The sequence below is a fragment of the Chiloscyllium plagiosum genome, chromosome 33 (genome assembly GCF_004010195.1).
Source record: "Chiloscyllium plagiosum isolate BGI_BamShark_2017 chromosome 33, ASM401019v2, whole genome shotgun sequence".
NCBI lineage: Eukaryota > Metazoa > Chordata > Chondrichthyes > Orectolobiformes > Hemiscylliidae > Chiloscyllium > Chiloscyllium plagiosum.
Window position 1 is genome coordinate 2,255,888 of NC_057742.1, and position 25,360 is coordinate 2,281,247.

The 25,360-nt window shown below is 44.4% G+C and overlaps 1 protein-coding gene across 1 annotated transcript; it reads right to left on the minus strand.

Annotated features, from left to right (window-relative positions):
* Window positions 1–5,986: 5,986 nt before the first annotated feature.
* On the minus strand, window positions 5,987–8,656 carry prr15lb (proline rich 15 like b). Its single transcript, XM_043674656.1, has one exon. The coding sequence runs from the start codon at window positions 8,404–8,406 to the stop codon at window positions 8,089–8,091; it is 318 nt and encodes a 105-aa protein (XP_043530591.1). The 5' UTR covers window positions 8,407–8,656; the 3' UTR covers window positions 5,987–8,088.
* Window positions 8,657–25,360: the final 16,704 nt, after the last annotated feature.

Sequence of the window (25,360 nt, forward strand, 5' to 3'; positions counted from 1 at the left end):
AAAATTAAGAAACAGGAGCTGCTATTACTCAGATAATTTACCTCCACACAATCCACCTGCACAGCCTTTCCAGAAAAATATTCAAGTAATATTGTTAATCTGTCTCCAATCCACAGCCTCATCGCTCATGAATAATTATTAATTAAAATACTTGTTGTCTCTGTTCCTGCTCCAGAAATGCACTATCTGTGAGAATAAACAGAAACCTTGCTTAAAGCGAAGCTGGATAACATTGAAATGTTGTACTTCTATTTCTCAAACCTTTTTGTTTAATTTCCCAGATAAACTGAAACTGAAATGGATCAGCCATAGAAATGCAGTGACCACAATAGCAGATCAGAGGTTTGGAATCCTGCAGTCAGTAACTCACCTCCTGACTCCCCAAAGCCTGTCCACCATCGACAAGGCACAAGTCAGGGGTGTGATGCAATATTCCCCACTTACCTGGATGGGTGCAGACCCAACAACACTCAAGAAGCCACACATTGTTCCAAAGTCACTTGATTGGAACCCATTCACCTCCTCCATTACTGATGCACACTGGCAACAATGTGTACCTTCAAAAAGGGCATTGCAACAATTCATAAGGATCCTCCAGCACCACCTTTTCAACTTGCAATTTCTACCACTATGAAGGACCCCAGAGTAGCAGATACCTGGAAACACCAGCATCTGCAAACTTCCCTCCACATCACACGGCATCTGGACTTGGAAATGCATTGCCATTTCTTCAGAAACTGGAACTAGATTAGATGGGATTGAGGTTGACAATGAGGAGGTTTTAGCAATTTTGGAAGATCTGAAAATAGATAAGCCTCCTGGGCCGGATGGGATTTATCCTTGGATTCTCTGGGAAGCCAGGGAGAAGATTGCAGAATCTTTGACTTTGATCTTTATGTCATCATTGTGTACAGGAATAGTGCCAGAAGACTGGAGGATACCAAATGTTGTCCCCTTGTTCAAGAAGGGGAGTTGAGACAACCCTGGTAACTATAGGCCAGTAAGCCTTACTTTGATTGTGGGTAAGGTGTTGGGAAAGGTTATAAGAGATAGGTTTTATAATCATCCGGAAAGGAATAATTTGATTATGGATAGTCAAAATGGTTTTGTGAAGGGTAGGTCATGCCTAACTAACCTTATTGAGTTCTTTGAGAGGTGACAAAACAGGTGATGACGGTAAAAGCGGTTGATATGGTGTATATGGACTTCAGTAAGGCTATTGCACAAAATACGGAGTTTCAGGGTTAAAAGTGGTTTAGTGAATCGGATCAGAAATTGGCTCGCTGAAAGAGGACAGAGGGTAGTGCTTGATGGGAAATTTTCATCCTGAAGCTCAGTTACTAGTGGTGTGCCGCAAGGATCTGTTTTGCTGTTTGTCATTTTTATAAATGATCTGGATGTGGGCATAGTAGGATGGGTTAGTAAATTTGTAGATGACACTAAGGTAGGCAGAGTTGTGACAGATTGTGCCGAAGGAAGTTGTGGGTTACAGAGGGACATGGATAAGGTACAGAACTGGGTGGAGAAATGGCAAATGGAGTTTAATGTGGAAAAGTGTGAGGTAGTTCACTTTAGCAGAAATAACAGGAATGCAGAGTACTGAGCTAATGATAAAATTATTGGTAGTGTAGATGAACAGAGCGATCTCAGTGTCCAGGTGCATAAATCCCTGAAAGTTGCCACTCAGGTTGATAGGATTGTTAAGAAGGCATATGGTGTGTTAGTGTTTATTGGTAGGGGGATTGAGTTTTGGAGCCATGAGGTCATGCTTCAGCTGTACGAGACACTGGTAAGGCTACACCTGGAGTATTGTGTGCAGTTCTGGTCACTGCATTACAAGAAGAATGTGGAAGCTTTGACAGGGTTCAGAAAGGTTTACTAGGATGTTGCCTGGTATGAAAGGGAGGTCTTACGAGGAAAGGCTGAGGGAACTGAGGCTGTTTTCGTTGGGAGAGAAGGAGGTTGAGAGGAGACTTAATTGAGACATATAAGATAATCAGAGGGTTAGATCGGGTGGACAGTGAGAGCCTTTTTCCTCAGATAGTGAAGGCTCTCACAAGGGGACATAGCTTTAAAATGAGAGGTGATAGATTTAGCACAGATATCGGGGTAGTTTCATCATTCAGAGTCGTAGGGGGCATGGAACAGCCTATCTGCAACAGTAGTAGACTCGCCGACGTTAAGGGCATTTAATTGGGCATTGACATACATATGGATCAGCCCCAGCTGATATGGACATCAGATTAATTTCACAGGTCGGCGCAATATCGAGGGGCAAAGGCCTTGTACTGCGCTGTAATGATCTATATTCTAAAAGTATTTTTGTGGAAAGGGTTAGTTAAGCTGTGGAGTAATATTTAAACTATTTAGGGTTTTGAGGAGATAAGTCAAACAGTATAAGAAAGACTGTTAAGACAAGTGGGCAAGGTACTGGGGAGGAGGGGATAGGTATCAGATAGGCATTCAATACGTAGATTCATTTAATAAAGTTTGAGTTGTGAGCCATCTTTGATTCGTACACTTCCCATATCTGCATTGAATAAAATTTAAACAAAGAAACTGGAGTCTGTTGTAGTCTGAAAGAAGGATTAAAGGGTTAAGAATACCCTTTCTATGATAAGTAAAAGCAATGGGTTAGGCATAAAGTTCAACTTAAAAGGGTTTAATGACAGACCTGGCTAGAAATTGAGCAGTTAGAATGAACTTGGACAAGTTATAGGATCTTCAGAATGAAAAGGGAAATTGACTTTGGAGGTTGCAATATTGATGAAGGACCCAGCAATGGACAGTGGAAACAACTTGAATGTGTTGATGGGCTGTTTCCTGGCAACAATTAAACTTACAAACAAACCAGCTATCAACTTCACCTCAGCCCAAGTAGCCTCACTGACAAAGGGGACAGTGATCTGAATGATGAACACTAGCTATTGTGGTGCCTGAGTGGACATCCGCAAACATCAGAACCTTGTTCTACATTGTCTGACAAAACATTGCAGACCATGGTGATTAAAAAAACTGATAATGATATAAATGATAATTCCATTACCACATATTTCCAGTGAGGAGTTATTGTATTTTGCAGGTAATATGGGTTAGAATCTCAAAACTACAGTATTATCACATGACATCTCTTGCAAAATCAGTCCTCCCCCATTATCTTACCTCCCATTATATTTGCATAAATCAAATAAGCTGTTGTGTATCTAAGGATAGAATCTGCAACCAGGGAATTTCATATACAGACCTCAGCAGTCAATAATCCACTTTAAGAATGGTTACACTGAAATATGAATTAGAGCGTATGTGGCCTGTGTAACACTACTTTCTGAAGACTCCTTACGTCACTTTAATAATTCACACAAAATATAAATGATAAACAGCCTCAGATTCATTTACTATAAAAACACTTTTATCCTGAGGTTTGAGAGCTGCTCCTGTTTCTGTTAAACCCAAATTACAAAATTGCTGCTTGCCCTTGGCTTACCATTACTCCTAAAAAGGTCAACTCTGTGAAAGGCCATGGTACCATTCGCCTTTGTGTAAAAGTTCAATATTGAACATCTATTCAAACCAGATGTTGGTGTGAGTCACAAACTGACACTTCCATCTAGGAATTTTCATTTTCATTTATAATGTGAATACATTTCCTCTCAAGTTTGCATACAGATTGGATGTCAGTTTTTATGGGATATGAGTCTTTCAGAGACCACACAACCACCCTACAGGTGAAAATGTCCAATGATTATGGCAAGGGGTGGGGTGGGGGGGAAATACCTTGACGATGCCACTAGGCTTTGTGCTGATCTGCTAACCCAGTGTTGCCCAACAGAACTCGCTGACTAGACACAGGTGTGGTTATTGTGACACTTTATGAACAACATGAATATTTAAAGTAGAAAGTAACTCACTTTATTTAAATTTTTGAACCAACCTGTTCAGAGTTGTTATGATACACCTCGGGAGCAGGTGGGACTCAAACCTAGGTGCCCTGGCTCAGTGATAGAGACAGTACCACTGTGCTACAGAGCCCTACTTAGAAAACACCTTGCATGCAATAATTTGAGGATGGGTTATTAAGTAAATCAAGGCTGGAACAGACATATTTAAACAGTAATCAAGCATTATGGGACAAGGCAGGAAAATGGAGATGAGGATTATTAAACCAGCTGTAATCTCATTGAATGGGGGAAGGAGGGGCTCAATGAGTTGAATGACTGTGGTTTATCGATATTGACTTAGCCATCAGAGACAGAAGGTGGTGGATCAAGGTTTTGCTCCAGATATTTAAATACAGGATTGAGTACAGGAGTTGTGAGGTCATGTTGTGGCTGTACAGGACATTGGTTAGGCCACTTTTGGAATATTGCATGCAATTCTGGTCTCCTTCCTATTGGAAGGATGTTGTGAAACTTGAAAGGGTTCAGAAAAGATTTATAAGAATGTTGCCAAGGTTGGACGATTTGAGCAAAAGGGAGAGGCTGAATAGGCTGGGGCTGTTTTCCCTGGAGCATCGGAGGCTGAGGGGTGACCTTATAGACGTTTATAAAATCATGAGGGGCATGGATAGGGTAAATAGACAAGGTCTTTCCCCTGTGGTGGGGAGTCCAGTGGGGCATAGGTTTAGGATGAGAGAGGAAGATATAAAAGAGACCTAAGGGGCAACTTTTTCACGCAGAGGGTGGTATGTGTGTGGAATGAGCTGCCAAAGGAAGTGGTGGAGGCTGGTACAATTGCAACATTTAAAAGGCACCTGGATGGGTATATGAATAGGAAGGGTTTGGAGGGATATGGGCCGGGTGCTGGCAGGTGGGACTAGATTGTGTTGGGATATCTGGTCGGCATGGACGGGTTGGATCAAAGTGTCTGGTTCTGTGCTGTACATCTCCATGACTCTAAATGATCACAAGGCATCTATGACATTCTGTAGGCTGACGTTTCATTGCAGAATTGTGCTGTGCCCTTAAGAGAAACTGGAAGAATATGATGTGGTGGCATTGTCACTGGATTGGCAAGAATCAAGAGGACCCACTTATTGATTTGGGAACATAGGTTCAAAGATTAGATTCCCTACAGTGTGGAAGCAGGCCCTTCGGCCCACCCAGTCCACACCGACCCTCCAAAGAGTAACCCACCCAGACCCATTTCCCTCTGACTAATGTACCTAACACAATGGGCAATTTAGCACGGCCAATTCACCTGCCCTGCACATCTTTGGATTGTGGGAGGAAACCAGAGCACCCGGAGGAAACCCACGCAGACACAAGGAGAATGTGCAAACTCCACACAGACAATCAACCGAGCCTGAAATTGAACCTGGGACCCTGGTGTTGTGAGGCAACAGTGCTAATCACTGAGCCACTGTGCCACCCAATCATCACAGCACTTGGTGGAATTTAAATTCAATTAATAAATCTCAGAAACGGTGACCCAGAAATGATCATTGTTTATTGTTAAAACCCAATTGGTTCATTAATGTACTTCAGGGAAAGAAATCTGCCGTCCTCACCTGGTCTGGCCTACGTGTGACTCCAGACCCACAGCAATGTGGTTGAATCTCAACTGCCCTCTGCAAAGTCTGAGAAGTCACTCAATTGAAGGACAGTTAGGGACAGTCAATAAATTCTGGCTTTGCCAGTAATACTCACCCCACAAATAACGTTTAGAGATACTGGAAGTACTAGAAAGATGCCATCTGCTCTTTCAAGAGGACGGAAAAAGAGCCATGGCAATTATTATAGAGAGAGAGAGACATTGCACAAACTCTGATATTTCATAAAATGATAAAGCAAGAGACCTAGTATAGTTCACAAACATACCATGGTGGTAAATATTAATATCGACATGGTCAGTGGTGTATATTATTCATTTTTCAAATCAGACTTCAATGGAATCTCAATGGGTTCAAATTCCACCATGGCAACTAACTGGAATTTAAATTCAATTAAGAGAATCTCCAATTTAAATTAAAATAAAGCTAGTCTTTGAGTGCGACCATTAAACCATTATCACTTTAATAGTCAATTCAAAACATAAATAAATGAAGAGGAACCTCAAAAACATTTTGAACATTTTTGCCTATAAAACATTTTGGTCCCACGGTCATGAAAGGTGCTATATAGATGCAAGTTTACCCTATTGCTATTGCACCCAAAATACAGAACTGTCTATTGCCCTTGGCTGGCCTTTGCACTCAGGTAGCAGTAGAGAAAGATCAACTCTGTGAAATGCAATGATACCATCTGACTTAAGGTAGGATTCCAATATTGAGCCTCCTTTCGAGATGTTCGCCTGAGTCACAAACTGACACTTCCATCTCGGAATTTTCATTTTAATTTATAAAGTAAATGTGTTTCCTCACAATTTTGCGTATATGTCGGATGTTAGTTTTCACAAAATTATGGGAAGTGTGTCTCTTCGAGACTACACAGGTGAAGTGTTAAATGGTCACGGCCGGGGCTAGGAGGCGGAAGAAACAGCTTGACTAAGCTGCTGCGTTCTGAGCCGATCTGCCAACCCAGTGTTGCCCAACCGTACTTGTTGACGAGACCCAGGTGTGGTTATTGTAACACGTTATGAACAACATGCAATATTTATAGTAGGAAACACCTTGCATGTAGTCGAGGTAAATGTGGATATTAACTGAACCGTCTGAGTCAGACCTGCTCCAGTTCTGTTGCCAAAATGTCTAAACCTGGTCAGTTTTCTTGTGCATTTTATTCCGATAATCTGTCCAATCTTGACATCATTTAGTGTTCAGGCAGACCCAGGAATGTTTTTTTTATAAAACTTTCTAGTTCTGAAGAATCATACCAGACTCAAAACGTTAACAGTTCCCTATCTCCATAGATTCTGCCAGAGCTGCTCGGTTTCTCCAGCACTTTGTTTTTATCATCGATTTCTCGCACCCAGTATTTTGCTATTTATTTATTAAAATCTGTTTCTAAACCATTTGGAACTTCCTAGATGACGTGGTTGTATTAGCCGTAAAATCCCTACAGTGTGTGTGTTGGGGAGCCGGGGGCGGGGGGGCGGTGGGAAGCGGAACTGCGGGCAGTAGGCCATTCAGCCCATCAGTCTCCTTCACCACTCAGGTCATGATTGAATACTTACTCTCTCTCACCTACAAACACGCAAACCTATGAATTTCTGTTAGATCCCACAAGGCCAGCAGTCTATGACTGAATAATAACTTGCATTTAGATAGCACTTTTAACATAATAGCTTGCCTCGAGGCATATCACACGAGTGTTAAACAAAAGCTGACACAATCATAGTCGAGTTAGGTCATTTTTAAAAAAATCAGCTTTGAAAAAGGCGTTTCTGAACCTTCCCCCCCCCCCCCCCCCCCCAATTATACTCTGCCACTGAATTCTCCTTGAAATCCTCTGGTTACACTTTACACTCATCGGCTTCCACACTAAAGTGGGAGCCAGTTTATCGAGCATTCACTGGTGACCAAATACAATCCAGTGTCGTTTTTTTTTGCACATGTAAGGCTTCTCCTAATTCCTTTTTACTGTGATTCAGCCCCATCGTCCTCCTTTATATTGTCTCAAAAAGAAACGGGGAACTCTCACGCACACACAATACAGTACAATGGTTGAAACATTCAGTTACAACCTTCCCACCCCAGTGGGATGGAGTGTCCTCCTGTCCTTGAGCCCCATCAACCCCCAGCCATTTTCTCCAACTGGTTTCCACACTCCAAGAACCCCGAGTGGAATATTCATCCCACGAAGATGAGTCTTAGTTCAAATAACTGACTCCAAGAACCAAACTGAAAACCCACAACCTCCTCTCTTCCAGGTAAACTGTTCAGAGCAAAAACGATGATGCTTCTGAAGTTGGAAAGGATTCCAAGCCTGTTCATCTTTAAAGTGCGTGGGGGAGTGAGCGAGGAGATTGCCGGTATTTACCCCTTAGACAGGTCGCAGGTATTAACCCTTTAAACGGAAGGTCCGGCTTGACCCGGCCGTGGTTACTGACGGACGATTTATTTCATTCTGTGCAGGAGAAGCCTCTGGTTTCTACACGGTCCCGGGGCTATAGCCCTCCCCGGGAAGGGGGTCATCGGTCCCGGTGGGAGGTTCAGGACTGCGCTCCCTCGCCGTTGCCTGAATCGTTGTAGAAGCCGGGGCTTTCTGACAGACTGGTCCGTACTTTCTTTTTCTCCTTGAACCTGCCAGAGTTGGACACTCTCACGTGTCTGCCTTTAGTGCTTTTGTCCACGATTTTCTCCAGACGCGCTTCCAGCTCCGAGTCCTCCCCGTTCTCGGGGCTGCCGCCGCCCTCCTTACTGTCGGGGTTGCTCCTCTCCCCCGGGACCTCGTACAGAACCTTCGCGCTGTTCTTCTTCTTGCGCAGGAAAGTAAATTTCCACCAGCTCGGCGGAGCAGACTCACCCATTCCTCTCACTGACTTGGCAAACACACACAGCGGGCTGACTGCACTGTCTTAGAGAGGTCTACGAGCTCCCACCTCAGCGAAGATCATCGCCTTTCTGTGGGAACACACAAAACCTTATCTAACTCCCCCCAATCTTGGCCAGGCTCCAATCTCCCGTCCCCCTTGTCAGTGACAGTGACTGTCTCACTCTGTGTCTCGGTCTAGGTCCGTGTGAGTGTCTGTATACCTCCGGCAGGTAAATAGGAGCTCACCTGCCCAGGTATAAATCCACCTGAGCTCAACCCCTTCTGTCACGTGGCCGAGAGAGAGCTGTGGCTCATTGGCCAATGGGGAGTATTTTACATATTTGGGAAAGCGAGACTCAGTCACTAAGTTACTGAAACTTCCTGAACTCCACCCTCTGTCCCTGACTGAGGAGGGAAATGTGGAACATAGCTAGGGTCGGGGGGGTGTATGGGGATATGGGGACATGTGGGTATGGGGGAGTGTGGATGGGGGTGAGGAGGGTTTGGCGGTGTGGGTGGGGAGTTATGGGGGTAGTTGTGGGGAGGTGACTGGGGACATGGGGGGAGGATGTTGGGGGCTCAGGTGTGTGGCGCAGCGCATGGGGTGTGCATGGCGGGTGGGCGGTGAAGTTTGTGCGGAATATTCTGAGGCCTTCTCTCTCCCAGCAAGCTGTGGCAGGAAGCTCTTCTAACAATGGGCCGAAAGGCCTCTCTTTCTTTCTGCACATCCTGCATCCATGGAGGTGTTTCTCAAAGTACACTAATCGTCATTTCAGACAAACGGTGCAGCAAGTTTGTGCACAGAAAGATCCCATAAGGTAACTTTGGGATCTGACCAGCTTTTAGCGTTTCCAAGGGGATCACTCTGAATTCCACTTAAGATTATAGAGGAAGGAGACTTTTTGGCCCATCAAATCTACAATAAATCTACACTAGTTCCACCTTCCTATCATAGGCCTACAGTCATGAATGTTATGATATTTCAAGTGTTCATCCAAGTACTTTCTAAAGGCTTGGAAATCCCACCTGAACTACCCTCCGTGGCAGTGCATTCCAGATCCCTACCGCCCTCTGGGTGAAAAGATTTTTCCTCAAATCCCCTCTAAACCTTTACTTTAAAATTGTCACTCTTCATTATTGATAAACATTCCAAGATCCCTCTGAGTTTCCTAGTCTCCCGCCATTAATTGAGTACTCCCTTCTTAAAATCTTCTTTCTCAGTGTCAATCACCCAGGCAATCTTTGTGTGTCATGACAAACCTACTTATCACCTCCCACGTTTTCATCTACATGGTTTAGATAGATCATAAACCATAAGGGATACTGTAACCCTTTTGCTCTCAATTCTGTGTCGTTTGGTCATGTTCCACAAGCACCTGATGAAGGAGCAGTGCTCTGAAAGCTAATGCTTCCAAATAAATCTGTTGGACTATAACCTGGTGTTAGCTGAAAGTGTGTTGCTGGAACAGCGCAGCAGGTCAGGCAGCATCCAGGGAACAGGAGAATCGACGTTTCGGGCATAAGCCCTTGTTCCTGAAGAAGGGCTTATGCCCGAAACGTCGATTCTCCTGTTCCCTGGATGCTGCCTGACCTGCTGCGCTGTTCCAGCAACACATTTTCAGCTCTGATCTCCAGCATCTGCAGACCTCACTTTCTCCTATAACCTGGTGTTATGTGATAAGGGACCCAGCGTAGCCCTCCGTAGCTCCTGGCATCATGAAATGTACAGACACTGAGCACAGAAGCTGCCAATTTAACTCTCCGTCATTGATCTGTGGTGTTCCGTATCTCATTCAGTCTAATGAGATCAGTCTGCTTTATGAACAAAGACTGGCTTCCTGCTGAGGTGTTTCAGAAAGCCACTCGACTACATTAACTGCTTCTCAAGTGTCTGTGGGTTTCAGGTTGCCTCACTGTTTGGGACTGTTGTGGATTTAAAGTGTCGTCCACAAGAAGCAAGGGTGATGCAAGAAAAGAATTTTTCACCCAGCAGGTGGTTAGAGTATGGAATGTAGTCCTGGCAATGTGGTGGAGGCAAGTTCAAATGAAGCATTCAAGACGGCATTGGATAATTATTTGGATAGAAATGGTATGCAAGGCTAATGGAGGGCGGGCGAGGTGGGGGGAGAGTAGGACATTGGTAATGATCCTTAGTTGAAGAGAAGTGCAAGCACGATGGGCCAGATGGCCCAATAAATTGTCCATAGTGTCCAGGAATGTGCAGACTAGGTGGATTAGCCACGGGAAATGCAGGGTTACAGGAAGAGGATTGGGTCCGGGGTGGGATGCTCTCTCGCGGGGTGGAGGAGGTGGTGAGTTGATGTGGACTCAATGGGCCGAATGGCTTGTTTCCATGCTGTGGGGGATTCTGTGACGTGGCTCTGCAACTGACTCCACGTGCATTTTTGCCTGTCGTTTGTGCTCACCACGTTCCAAGGGCTGAGAGGATCCCATGGTATAGTGGTTCTGTCCCAGGCCATGAAGGTGCAGGTTCAAGTCCTGCCTCAGGATGTCCATGAGAATTTGTCCTAACGCATTCAAACAGGTTAATCAAACAAAAATCTGAGGCCAGTCTCCGACCTGTCCCCACCTTCAGTGGCAGCGTCCACTATGGCAGGGACGGTAATCGTTCAGTTAGTCAACAAAACTTCAAGGGGGGAACACACTGAACTCTCAGTCAAAATGTTGTGTGTGTTTACATTTCCACTTGAGAGATTCGGACCCGTTCTCCTGGCTGACACTCCTTACGTAGTCAGTCGATGCTTTGTTTTAATTCGTTCATGGGATGTGGGTGTCTCTGGTTTGGCGAGATGCCAGCCTCAAGGTGTCTGCTTGCACCACTAAGGTCCCACTTAGCCTAAAAAAAATCCCATTTTGAAGAGAAGGGAATCCTGCATGGTACCTTGGCTAGCATTTATCCCTCAGCTGACGTCACCGATTGTCTGGCCATCATCCCAGCGTTATATTTGGGATCTTGCTGGGCGGTGGTAGATTGCTCCATGGCTAAACCTCAAAGGTACAACAATAGCTATAAAGTGATTTAGAACAAACTGAGATCGTGAAGGGCACTATATAAATGCAAAAGCTTTGTTCAGCCATGTCACAGGTGGCACACAGGTAAACAATGATAAAAAGGAAGGGTTTGGCTTTGTCACAGTCACATGGGGTGTGATTTGTGACTTTGGTAAGGGCCGCTTCGATGCGGTGGCAGCTGTGGAAAACAGTTTAGAGACATTCAAAAAGGAGTTGCAGAAAATCTGGAAGTCAGCAATGTGTTCAATATCTCTGAAAAGGGAAGAGATTGAAGATAGGAAGGTAGCTTGATATCTACATACTATTCTTCAATTACTCAGAACCCAACAAACCCAGTCAGGTTTTGTAGTGAGTTTGAGTTACTCTGTATCACAGATTATGAGTGAGTGTTGTAGCTCTGACACTGGGAGTTGAGCTGGGCACCACCCAGATCAGTGCAGCCATGTACTGACCTTCACAACAAGGTAACATTTCACCAGGTGACTCAGCAAGAAGGTGTTTTGCTAAACAAGTCCCCTGAGGCCAATTAAACTAATATTTCCAGGGTTAGTCATGTTAATAAAAGCTGCATTCTCCACTGACACTTGTTGATTGTTGCACCTGGGAACTTGCTGTCTGAGAAAATAGACAGGAGGTAAAACAAGCCATGGGTACACCAAGAATAATCTTTATATTCACTATCTTGGGCATCCTGTTGCACCCATGTTGGCATTTGGAGTGTTTGACGGGGACCATGTACAGACAATTTACTCTATATCTAACCCTCTCCTATCCCTGTCCTCGGAGTATTTGATGGAAAAAGTATTGAGTGAGTTTTACTTTCATTTTAAGAGTAGAGAAAGCTTTATTCTGTATCGAACACTGTCCTACACCTGTCCTGAGAGGGTTTGATAGGGTAAAGGAAGCTTTGTTCAGTAGCATACCCGAGCTGTTCCTGTCCTGGGAGTGGTTGATGGGGGACAGTGTAGAGAGAGCTTTACTCTGTATCTAACCCTGTGCTGTCCCTGTCCTGGGAGTGTTTGATGGGGGACAGTGTAGGGAGATCTTTACTCTGTATCCAACCCTGTGCTGACCCTGTCCTGGGAGTGTTTGATGGGGGACAGTGTAGGAAGAGCTTTACTCTGTATCCAACCCTGTGCTGACCCTGTCCTGGGAGCGTTTGGTGGGGGACAATGTAGAGGGAGCTTTACTCTGTACCTAACCCTGTCCTGGGAGTATTTGATGGGGACGATGTAAAGGGAGCTTTCCTTTATAGCTAAACAACAGCAATATGGTTGACTCTTAACTTCAATAACAGTTAGGGATGGGCAACAAGTGCAGCAACACCCTTTGTTTCATGAAAATATATTTGAAAAAGAATGCACTTGTCCTGGGAATGAAAGAAAGAAGCAAAAATAAATTATCAAATTTCCAAAATATTTATATCGCTGACCTTGAAATAAACATGTCTGTGAAATAATGAGGAGCAGATCGCATATAATTTAAGATTGATCTTCATACATTTTATTACAAATGGAACATTTAAATTCTGATTCTCATGTTGCCGGGGTGATACTTGTATCTTCTGTCTCTGCAGTGTTTGTTTGTGTCAGTCGCCTGGTTACCTGCTTTTGTCACCCAGTGATCATCACCAGCAGAGTGTCTGATCGCCAGTGTAACCTGATACTGTGCACTGAGCCCTCTGCTGGTCCCACCCCGAAACCGAACCAACTCTCCTCTCACCGTATGTCTGTGGGAACTTTCCCACCCCACCTCCCGGATTGCCTTCAGCTGTGCTGGGCGAGGATGTTTCCCAAACATTCGGGGTTGCCACTGACACTTTGATGTCTTCCCCCACCCCCCCCCCCCCCCCATGTGGCCCCAGGGTGAGTCGCAGAGATGAACAAAATGCTTGTGTTTCCCCCCTGCATTTATACCTGTCACTGACTGTGAGCGATTGTGCCAAACCAGTTTCACGCCCAGTATCAGTCTCAGGCCTTTGTTATTCTGGTCTTCTGCTGACAAAAATAGAAAATTAAAATATAACAGAAGATACCGACAGCGTGTGATAGGTTGAGATTTCTGATGTTATATACTTTGTGTTCTCCTTCATTGACTTAAGACCATTAAACCTCCAAATTGATGACTTTAAAGATTTAGGGCCCGCTGGTGTTCAACACACAACATCCGCCCCCTTGCTGATTTCGAACCCTCCTCACACCGAAGTCTTGTCTGGTTGATTGTGCCTCAAGGGCACAAGACTTCCTCAATAATTGGATGTGTTTATTTTTATCCTGGACTGACTCCAGCAGCTATAGATGAAATATGGCTAATGGGACAGGTTAGACTACTCTCAATGCACAATGCCAAAAGAAATTGGCAAATAATAACTTCCATAAAGTGAAACTCTGCTCTGAAAAAGACACGAGCTGCCTGTTTCCTCTAGAATGGTTGGCTTCAACAGAGCAATCATTGAAACTAAGAGATGCCACTGGCTCAGTGGATAGCACTGCTGCTTCACAGCACCCGGGTTTGATTCCTGCCTCGGGTGATTGTTTGTGTGGAGTTTGCACACTCTCCCCGTGTCTGCGTGGGTTTCCTCTGGGTGCTCCGGTTTCCTCCCACAGTCCAAAGATGTGCAGGTCAGGTGAATTGGCAATGCGAAATTGCCCATAGTGTTCAGGGATGCACAGGTTAGTTGCATTAGTCAGGGGTAAATGTAGAGTAATAGGGTAGGGGAATGGTTCTGGGTGGGTTACTCTTCGGAGGGTCTGTATGGATTTGTTAGACCAAAGGGCCAGTTTCTACACTGCATGGATTCTAATTCTAAAAAAAAGTTACACTCCACAACTATCAGCTGGAAACAGAACAGCATAGTAACACAAAGTGTGTTTCACACCCCCTGGGAGGGTTCATAGTTTGAAAATTGCTTAGTATTCTTGTTTGAATGATCTTTTTGAAGTTTGCTTTTCCTAATTAAAGAATGTAAGGCAATATCTTCACACATGCTTCTGGCGGAGCAGAATAATTAGAGTCATCGAGTCATAGAGATGGACAGCATGGAAACAGACCCTTCAGTCCAACCCGTCCATGCCAACCAGGTATCCCAAACCAATCTTGTCCCACCTGCCAGCACCCAGCCCATATCCCTCCAAACCCTTCCTATTCATATACCCATCCAAATGCCTCTTAAATGTTGCAATTGTACCAGCCTCCACCACATCCTCTGGCAGCTCATCCCATACACACACCACCCTCTGTGTGAAAAAGTTGCCCCTTAGGTCTCTTTTATATCTTTCCCCTCTCACCCTAAACCTATGCCCTCTAGTTCTGGACTCCCTCACCCCAGGGAAAAGACTTTGTCTATATATCCCATCCATGCCCCTCATAATTTTGTAAACCTCTATAAGGTCACCCCTCAGCCTCCGACGCTCCAGGGAAAACAGCCCCAGCCTGTTCAGCCTCTCCCTGTAGCTCAGATCCTCCAACCCTGGCAACATCCTTGTAAATCTTAATTGGTAAGGAGAAAGTGAGGACTGCAGATGCTGAAGATCAGAGTCGAATCTGTGGTGCTGGAAAAGCACAGCAGGTCAGGCAACATCCGAGGAGAGGAGAATCAACGTTGTGGGCATAAGCCCTTCATGAGGAATGAGGCTTATGAGGCCAGGGGGGGAGTGGAGAGATAAATGGGAGGGGGGTGGGGCTGCGGGGAAGGTAACTGAGAGTGCTATAGGTAGATGAAGGTGGGGGTGAAAGTGATAGGTCGGAGAGGAGGGTGGAGCACATAGGTAGGAAGGAAGATGGACAGGTAGGATCGTTCAAGAGGGCGGTGGTGAGTTGGAAGGTTGGGACCGGGATAAGATGTGGGGAGGGGAAATGGGGAAACTGGTGAAATCCACATTGATCCCGCGTGGTTTGGAAGGTCCCAAGACAGAGAATGAAGTGTTCTTCCTCCAGGCAACAGGTGGTTAGCATGTGGCGATGGAGGAGGCCCAGGATCTGCATGTCCTTGGCAGAGTGGGAGGGGGAGTTAAAGTATTCAGCCACGGGGCGGTGGGGTTGATTAGTGGGGGTGTCCCGGAGATGTTCTCTGAAACCTTCAGCAAGTTGGCATCCTGTCTCCCAGTATATAGGAGACCACATGGGGTGCAATGGATACAGTAGATGATGTGTGTGGAAGTGCAGGTAAATCTCAGTCGGATGTGGAAGGATCCTTTGGGGCTTGGATGGAGGTGAGGGGGGAGGTGCGGGCGCAGGTTTTACAATTCCTGCAGTGGTGGGGAAGGTGCTAGGAGGATAGGGTGGGTTGGTGGGGGGTGTGGACCAGAAAAGGGAGTCATGGGGGAAATGATCTCTCCAAAATGCAGATAGGGGTGGGAAGGAAAATATATCCCTGGTAGTGGGATCTGTTTATAGGTGGCGGAAATGGCAGAGGATGAAAGGCGAGGACCAGGGAGGTTGTTGGAATTGGTAACAAAAACAAACACTTGAATCTATATAGCACCATTAAAAAAAAACTCAGTCCATTCCCCAGCCATATTACAATCAATTAAGTGCTTTATTTGAAATGAAGTCACTGTTGTAACGTAGGCAATCTGACAATCAGTTCATGCACAGCAAGATCCCACAAATAGCAATGTGATAATGTCATAAAAATCAATTTTTAGTTGTGTTAACTGAGGTACAATACATCAGGATGAGCTCACTTGCTCTTCTTCAATGTGGAGGTACCAGCATTGGACTGGGGTGGACAAAGTTAAAATTACCACGTTATAGTCCAACAGATTTATTTTGGAAGTACTAGCTTTCAGAGTGCACTTCCTTCATCAGGTAGCTGTGGAACAGGATCATACGACACAGAATTTATAGCAAAAGATAACAGTGTCATGCAACTGATACGCTATAATGATCAAACCTAGATGGATGTTAAGTCTTTCATCTTTTAGAACGGGTTCCAGGTTTCAGTTCAATACAATGCCCTGAGGGGGCAGATATTACCCTGTTTTCAAATGTAATGCTCATACTGAGTTCTGGATTCATAATTAATGCAGCTTCTTCTCAGTGGGACTTTGATTGCAGTAAGAGTCCAGTCAGTTTGTGGGAAAAACAAACAGCAGAGCACTGGGCTTCTCTAAAAGCAAGGTCCATCTGAATCATATGCTCAGGTGTTTGGAGTGTGTATGTGCAATATCAGGTCTAAACATAGAGTCAGAGTTTCAATTGGCAGTGAGTCACTTTCTGTACACAGGGAATCTGATAAGGTCGGCTGTGCCTGGCCAAATGATCTCACAGAGAGGCAAGCCCCAGTCGGAGATTACTCAGCTCTCCAAATAACAATTCAGAACTATTTGATTTACATGTTATCAAAGTTACAAACTTGAGGTTATCAACCTCAAGCCTCAGTGAAGTGAATAAATCGCGCTCAATTAAAAGCAATTAACTGAGGCTGCTGAAAATCTGAAATAAAACAGAAACGTTAACTCTGTTTCTCTCTTCACAGATGCTGCCAGACATTTCTCCAGCAATTTCTGTTTCCATTTGATTAAATAACGTCCTAGTTACACAGCTGCCATTGTACTGTTCCTTAATCCCCATACCCAACAAAGATCACAGTGATGCAGATTTCATTAATTTCTTCAGCATCCATGTCCTATATGGGGTTAGAGTTCCACATTTGTACAACTTTCATATGGAAAGTTGTACAAATACGGTGGCACAGTGGTTAGCACTGCTGCCTCACAGTGCCAGAGACCCGGGTTCAATTCCCGCCTCGGACAACTGCCTGTGTGGAGTTTGCACATTCTCTCTGTGTCTGCATGGGTTTCCTCCGGGTGCTCCGGTTTCCTCCCATAGTCCAAAGATGTGCAGGTCAGGTGAATTGGCCATGCTAAATGGCCTGTAGTGTTAGGTGTAGGGGAATGGGTCTGGGTGGGTTGCTCTTCGGAGGGTCGATGTGGAATTAAGTAGCATAGAAAAGTAAATAATAGATAAACAGCAGCAAAAACAAAAACACAGGTACAGGTGAATGTTAAGAGTTTGTGAGTCCATTCGGTATTGTAGAAAAACATTGCCAGGGTGGGATGGATCTTTGAGAATGCTGGGGCCTTTCCTTAACAGCGGGCCTGGTAGATGGATTCTGTAGATGGGAGGTTGGCCTTTGTGATTGTCCGGGCCGAGTTCACCACTCTCTGTAACCGTCTCCGATCTTGAGTGGTACAGTTGCCATACCAGGTAGTGATACATCCAGACAGAATGCCCTCGATGGCGCACCAATAAAAGTTGGCAAGGGGATTTCCTGTCATGCCAAATTTCATCAGCTGCCTGAGGAAGAAGAGATGTTGTTGTAACCAGTGCATCCACATGAAGAGTCCAAGAAAGCTTGTTGCGGATGACCACTCCTAGGAGCTTGAAACTCTCCACTCATTCCCCCTCTGTGCTGTTAATTGTAGGGGGGCATGAGTAACATCCCGCCAAAAGTCAATATTGAGTTCCTTGGTTTTGCCGGCATTGAGAACTGGGTTGTTCTCAGTGCACCATTTTTCAGGTCTTCCACCTGCCGTCTGTAGTCTGTTTCGTCGCCCTCTTGATGATTTCAGTTAAAATGGTTACATTATACATAATGTAACAATAATGTAACAAATGGAACTACAGTTATACTTGTGCCCCTGTGGTTCTGAACTCAGCCTTCAGAGATTTCGACTTTCCCCACACTCTTCCCTCCAACAGGCTTTTGAAAATCAAGTTTGACATAGAGTCATAGAGATGTGCAGCATGGAAACAGACCCTTCGGTCCAACCAGTTCATGCCGACCAGATATCCCAACCCAATCTAGTCCCACCTGCCAGCACCTGGCCCATATCCCTCCAAATCTTTCCTATTCACATACCCATCCAAAAGCCTCTTAAACATTGCAATTGTACCAGCCTCCACCACATCCTCTGGCAGCTTATTCCATACACGTACTACCCTCTGCGTGAAAAAGTTGCCCCTTAGGTCTCTTTTATATCTTTCCCCTCTCACCCTAAACCTATGCCCTCTAGTTCTGGACTCCCTGACCCTAGGGAAAAGACTTTGTCTATTTATCCTATCCATGCCCCTCATCATTTTGTAAACCTTTATAAGTCATTTGAGCTTTGATTTATCTTATCTCTGCTCCCACTGGGTGTGGTTTGCTGTCAATATGTGATCACTGTAGAGTTGCTAAGTCCCTGTAGTTGCCATCAATCTCCAGAATTAGGGTATTGATCTTTACAGTACCACAATCTGCATATCCCAGATGTAAAAAAAGACCTTAAGAATATCCAGTTTGTCCATTTTTAAATATGTTGATTCATTAGTTATAGAAACATTAGTAATGGGGTGGAAATGCTGTTTGGGGAACACTCAAAGGCTGTACAATAGTGTAAAGAAAATGGTGTTTGCCTTCTGATTCGGATATCTCGCTACTAAACAAACTGTGAGACTATTGGCAGGAGGCTTGAGAGTGAGACAGATGGTCCTGAAAGGTCATGGAGCAATATCTCCAGGAGTATGTCCTCCTAGCATTGGAGTTACAGGTGTAAGGGAGAATGAGAAAGTCTGTACAAACACAGGTGAGAGGAGAAAGATTTCAAAGGGATCTAAGGGGCAACTGTTCCAGTGTATTTATGGAATGAACTGCCAGAGGAAGTGGTAAGTCTGTACAAACACAGGTGAGAGGAGAAAGATTTCAAAGGAATCTAAGGGGCAACTGTTCCAGTGTATTTATGGAATGAACTGCCAGGGGAAGTGGTGGAGGTGGGTAGAATTATAACACCTAAAACTCATCTGGAAGGGTTTAGAGGGATATGGGCCAAATGCTGGCAAATGGGACTAGGTTAATTTAGGATATTTAGTTGGCATGGACAAGTTGCTCTAAAGGGTCTGTTTCCATGTTGTCCAACTCTACAACTCTATCCACTCCCTCCAGCACTGATGCTCAAACGCAGTAGTGTGTACCAAGATGCACTGCAGGAACTCACAAAGACCTCTTTGACAGCATCTTCCAAATCTACAATCACTACAATCTGGAAGGATAAGGGCAGTATATATGTGGAACAGCACCACCTGCAAGTTCTCCTTCAAGCTACTCACTACCTCGACTGATAGATTTATTGCTGTTCACTACTGTGGAATCAGAATCAAGGAATTCGCTTCCTCATTGCACAGTGAGTGTACTTGCATGACAAGGACTGCTGTCGTTTAAAGATATGGACCACCACTCCCTTTTGAAAGGCAATTAAAGACAAGTAATAAACACTGGTCTTGTTAATGATGCTCACATCCCACTAACCAATTAAAAGTGTGTTGCCCTGCCTTTGTATGTTGTTGCTTAAGACTGCGCCCTGCATTTATTGCATTGAACATTGTAACAGGTGAAAATGTTCCTGTTGCCAACACCAACATCCCATCACCATGACACAAAATTCACAAAACAAGAGGCCAGGGGATTTGATGTGCTCAGTTGAAAGATATTCTGGGGAGCGGGGTTGGGAGTGGTGTGTGCAAAGTCTGAAGATCAAATACCATCTAGGGTACAGAGAAATAAAGATTTTCTGGCCATTCTTACAATGTTTAACAAACAGGAGCTCAATCATTAACTACACTGACGGTTGGTGCACTTTCAATTTCAGCTGCCCTGTGATGTGGAAAATCTTTACACAACAATTGATTCCACTTTAGTTATAAACCTCTGTTCAAAGCTGTCAGCAAGATCACTGTGACAGTAAAAGACATTTGCCAAATCAGATAGAAAGAAGTTTTACTGCTGGTGGAACTCTGTTGTTTGATCATCCCACTCATCTTTTTCTCCTCCAACCCCATTCCATGACCAGCTTCTATCCCTGACATACTATAACTAATCCTCCTGTGAAACTGCTTCTCCTAAGCTCCAAATACAGATTGGATGTAGTGATATTGTAGCTGTGTTACTGTCTTGTACTCCAGAGGTTTGGTTTAATAATTGAGAACATGTTTGAGAATTTGAATTCAATTAAAAATGAAAATTAGAAAATGCATCTCATGAAAAGTGGTCACAAAGCTGTCAGATTCTTGCAATACCCAAAAAGGTTCACTTTATAGAAGGAAACTTACTGCCCATATCCAGTCAGGGTCTATAGGTAACTCCAGGCCCATGCCAATGTGGCTGACATTTAACAGCTTTCCGAAATAACTCAGGAAAACGCTCTGTAACATTCAATTGCCAAAATGGTCTCGGGCAATTAGGGATCAGCCTTATTGCCAACCTTGCTGACATTCCGAGAATGATATTCAGCAGAAATTCTTTCCTGCTCTCTGGCATAGAATCATAAAGCACTGAAGAGGCCCTTTGGCCCCCTGAGTCTATACTGCCATTTTTATTATGTTGGAATTAATGATTCTTGAATTATCTCCTTCAGTTCCAAGACCACAAAACTGATTATTCTGTAATTAATGGGCTCTTCTGTCACCCCCCAGGATTGTGATTCAATGTGTGGGTGAACACTCAGGTCAGAGTTCATTGCCACAGGCATGCTGTTCCAGGAAAGCTCCATTGTTGTGCCTGCAAGGGCTGCTCAATATGAACAAACCCTATAATTGTGATAGGTAAAAACAAGGACTGCAGATGCAGGAAACCAGAATCTAGATTAGAGTGGTGCTGGAAAAGCACAGCAGGTCAGGCAGCATCCAAGGCACAGGAAAATCGATGTTTCGGGCAAAAGCCTTTCATCAGGAATAGAGGCAGGGTGCCTGCAGAGTGGAGAGATAAATGAGAGGGGATGGGGAGAAAGTAGCATAGAGTACAATAGGTGAGTGGGGGTGGGAATGGAGGTGATAGGTCAGAGTGGAAAGTGGAGTGGATAGGTGGGAAGGAAGATAGACAGGTAGGACAGGTCATGGGGACAGTGCTGAGCTGGAAGATTGGAGCTGGGGTGAGATGGGGGAAGGGGAAATGAGAAAACTGGTGAAATCCACATTGATGCCCTGGGGTTGAAGTGTTCCGAGGCAGAAGATGAGGCATTCTTCCACCAGGCGTCAGGTGGTGAGGGAGCAGTGGTGGAGGAGGCCAGGACCTGCATGTCCTCAGCAGAGTGGGAGGGGGAGTTGAAATGTTGGGCCACTGGGCGGTGGGGTTGATTGGTGCGGGTGACCCGGAGATGTTTCCTAAAGCGCTCTGCTAGGAGGCATCCAGTCTCCCCAATATAGAGGAGACCGTATCAGGAGCAACGGATACAATAAATGATATTGGTGGATGTGCAGGTAAAACTTTGATGGATGTGGAAGGCTCCTTTGGGGCCTTGGATGGAGGTGAGGGAGGAGGTGTGATGTTGTCCCATGGAATGGATTGCATGTTGTCATCTGAATATTAGATCTGTTAAATAAGTAAACTGATCAAGTCATTTCGGCATCACAGCATTTGGTGCTTTTTGTTCTGTTCAGGTATAAAGATGAATGATGAGTTGCAATCAAATAATTCAGAAATGAGAATATACCATATGAGAGTATGCTTTGGGTTTTGAAGTTACAACTCATAAGAACATAAGAAATAGGAACAGGAGTAGGTCAATCCATCCCTCAAGCCTGTCTCCCCCTTCAACAATGTTGAAAAGTGAGACTTATGCTCGAAATGTCGACTCTCCTGCTTCTCGGATGCTGCTTGAACGGCTGCGCTTTCCCAGCGCCACACTTTTCAACTCTGATCTCCAGCATCTGCAGTCCTCCCTTCCTCCTCCCCATTCAACAAGATTATGGATAATCTGCTCCAGGCTCTTTTCTGTCAGTTCCTCATAGCCCTCAACTTCCTGATTTTTCAAAAATGTATTTACCTCCTCATTAAATACTCAGTGATATAGCCTCCACAGGTCTCTGGGGTAGAGAAGTCCTGAAGTTCATTATCCCCTGACAGACAAAATTCCTTTGTATCTCAGTTTTAAATGAGTATCCCCTATTCTGTAACTATGTCCCCTCGTTCACGATTCCATCACAAGTGGAAATATCTTCTCAACATCTCCCCTGTCAAGCTCCCTCAGAAAATTGCATGTTTCAATAAGGTCACCCCTCATCCTTCTAAACTCTAATGAACAAAAAGCTAATCTCTTTAGTCATTCTCGATAAGTCAAACCTGATTTCCCTTCTCAATTCTGTTTGATTAGGTTAAGCTTTTCTAAATTCTCTGCTATTTCTTTCATAATAATGCACTCTAGCAATTTCCCAGAGACTGATGTGAAGCAAACTCGCCAATTGTTTCTTGCTTTCTGCCTCCCTTCTCAGCCAGAGGGTGATAAATCTGTGGAACACATTGCTGCTGTGGGGTGTGGAGCCAAGTCATTGAGTGTCTTTAAGACAGAAATGGATAGATTCTTGATGAGTAAGGGGATCAAGGGTTACAGGGAGAAGGCAGGAGAACAAGTTTGAGAAACATATCAGCCATGATCGAACAGCGGAGCAGACCAATGGGCCGATTGGCCTAATTCTGTTGCTTTCTCTTATGGTCTTTTTCTGAACAATAAATCAATAATTTTATTGTTTGTTAAAGAAACCTGGTTGGTGGATCTTTTTATTATAAACTAGATAAAATATCTAATTGGCCAAATTAGTAACTGAGTAAAACATTTACATTAATACTGTGCACTTTCCCAGGCTCAGAGTCAGGGTCTTGTAAAGCACAGGATTCTCAGCAGACTGCCAGGCTTCTTGTCATTGAATTTCTAGGATGGTGGTTCGCAGGTGAACTTTAACTGGAACAAGTTGGGTAATCCCTCTTTTTGCTGGAATCTCCTGCTTTTCAAGAGATTGCTGTTAGTCACTCAGCTGCTTGGATTGCTTGTAGTTGTTTTTTTTATGGAACTCCACTTACAAATAGTTTCTACCTGGAATTGATCATGGTTACAGGGATTGGGTAGGGGGCCTAGCTGGGATGCTCTTTGTAGGGTCAGCGTGGATTCGATGGGACAAATGGCCATAGGGTTTCTATGATTCTCTGATCTTAAAAGATGAGAACAGTGTAGCTCCCTCATCACATGATTTTAACAAGGTCACATTCATTTTCCAGAAAAAAGCTGGTGTTTGTGTTGATTCCAACATCCTGTGTTGTCATTTAACACCATGTGTGATTGAGAAAGTCAGTGTCTGTGCTTTTAAATGCTCTGTTTAATTTGATGATGCCATTCTGGATTAGTTTCAAGAAAGGGCATTGATTCACATCAGTCTGGAGTGGTCTATTTGTTTGCTTTTGAGACAGGTGCATCTTGGGCAGCAATCTTTCCCAGTCTTTTTTGAAAATGGATTAAATAGACTCAGGCATGATATCGACATTTCGGACAAAAGCCCTTCATCAGGAAGGGCTTTTGCCCGAAACGTCGATTTTGCTGCTCGTCGGATGCTGCCTGAACTGCTGTGCTCTTCCAGCACCACTGATCCAGAATCTGGTTTCCAGCATCTGCAGTCATTGTTTTTACCTCAGGCATGATATCGCAGAATCATTTCAAATAAATTCCGAAGACAATAAAACTCGTGACAACTCTGAGCACTCCTCAGCGAGAGCTAGAATCTATTCAATAATTCACTTGTTTATTTAATATTCCTTGGGAGTTAAGCGTATGTTTAGGTGAAATTTGCACACAGCAGATTAATAATTATCACAAAACTGGAAAGGGGATTTCCATAATAAACTGACTCATGAACCATAGAAATCCAGAGTGCAAGGATGGTTTACAGAAAGGATCCAAGACTACAGAAGTCAATAAAATTATAACATTGATGGGTTTTGTTTGAGTAAATCAGGAGAAACTGTTTCTACTGGAAGAAGAGTCAGCAACCAGACGGATATGGATTTCGATTGTTTGGTAAAAAATGAGAGGTGGCATGAGGAGAATTTTGTTTACACAATGAGTTGTTGTGATCTGGTATGTTCTGACTGAAAGGGAATTGAGTAAATATCTACAAAGGAGTTCTCCTTTGCATTCTCTCCAGGGCTTTAACATCCTTCCTTAAATAAGGTGCCCAGAACTGAACATAATACTCCCAATGTGGTTTGACCAATAACAAAACCGAAGTTGCTGGGAAAGCTCAGCAGCTGTGGCAGCATCTGTGCAGAGAAATCAGAGTTAACCTTTCAGGTCCAGTGACCCTTCCTCAGAACTAGGATTACCAGACCTGAAACGTTAACTCTGATTTCTCTGCATAGATGCTGTCAGGCCAGCTGAGCTTTTCCAGCAACTTCTGTTTTTGTTTCTGATTTATAGCATCCACAGTTGTTTCAGTGGTCTGACCAACAATTTGTAGAGGTGTAGCATCATTTCCTTCTTTTATACTCTATGGAGAAAGGACATAGAGAATCTTTGCCTTGTCTTTTTGCTCTTTGCCTCCTCAGCCAGAGATACAAGGCTCATTACTTGCACCTTGTTGTTTAATGCAGACACAAAGCTAAGAAATTTGTCATGGCTGTCAGCGGGTCTCAGTCAAGTCAAGAGCTAGCTTTCAGTCAGTGTTTCTTGGTTTGTATAGTAAATCCAAGGACAGTCTCCGATACTAGGGGCTTCAAGGTCAGTCAGCCAATTGGAGCAGTCAGAGTCAGGATGCTGTCCACGTAACAGATGAGGAGTTGAATGTTGGGCAGGCCAGCATCCTATCCTGCCTCTCTGCTCCATTGTGAGCTGTCTTCTTCTGGAATGAGAGAGAAGCAGGTATGAAGGGAGGTGAAAGTGGTTGCCATAGCGATTACAGTTGGTGCAGGGAGGAGGTGTCCTGAGTGAGTGGCTAGGCAGCACAGAGGAGAATGCAGGGTTAGGTGTGTCGAACGGTGGTGTAGGTAACAGTAAGGAAAGATTTGCAGACAATAATTAGAGGGCGTCAGCCTGAGCCTTGGGAAGTGAGGACAATACTGAAGATAGAGTAAGTGCGAGTCATCAGGGAGAAGATGGTGGCACCTATCCTGGCAG

Coding starts and splice junctions, on each gene's coding strand:
- prr15lb (XM_043674656.1), bottom strand. CDS start 8,406: ATGGGTGAGTCTGCTCCGCCGAGCTGGTGGAAATTTACTTTCCTGCGC.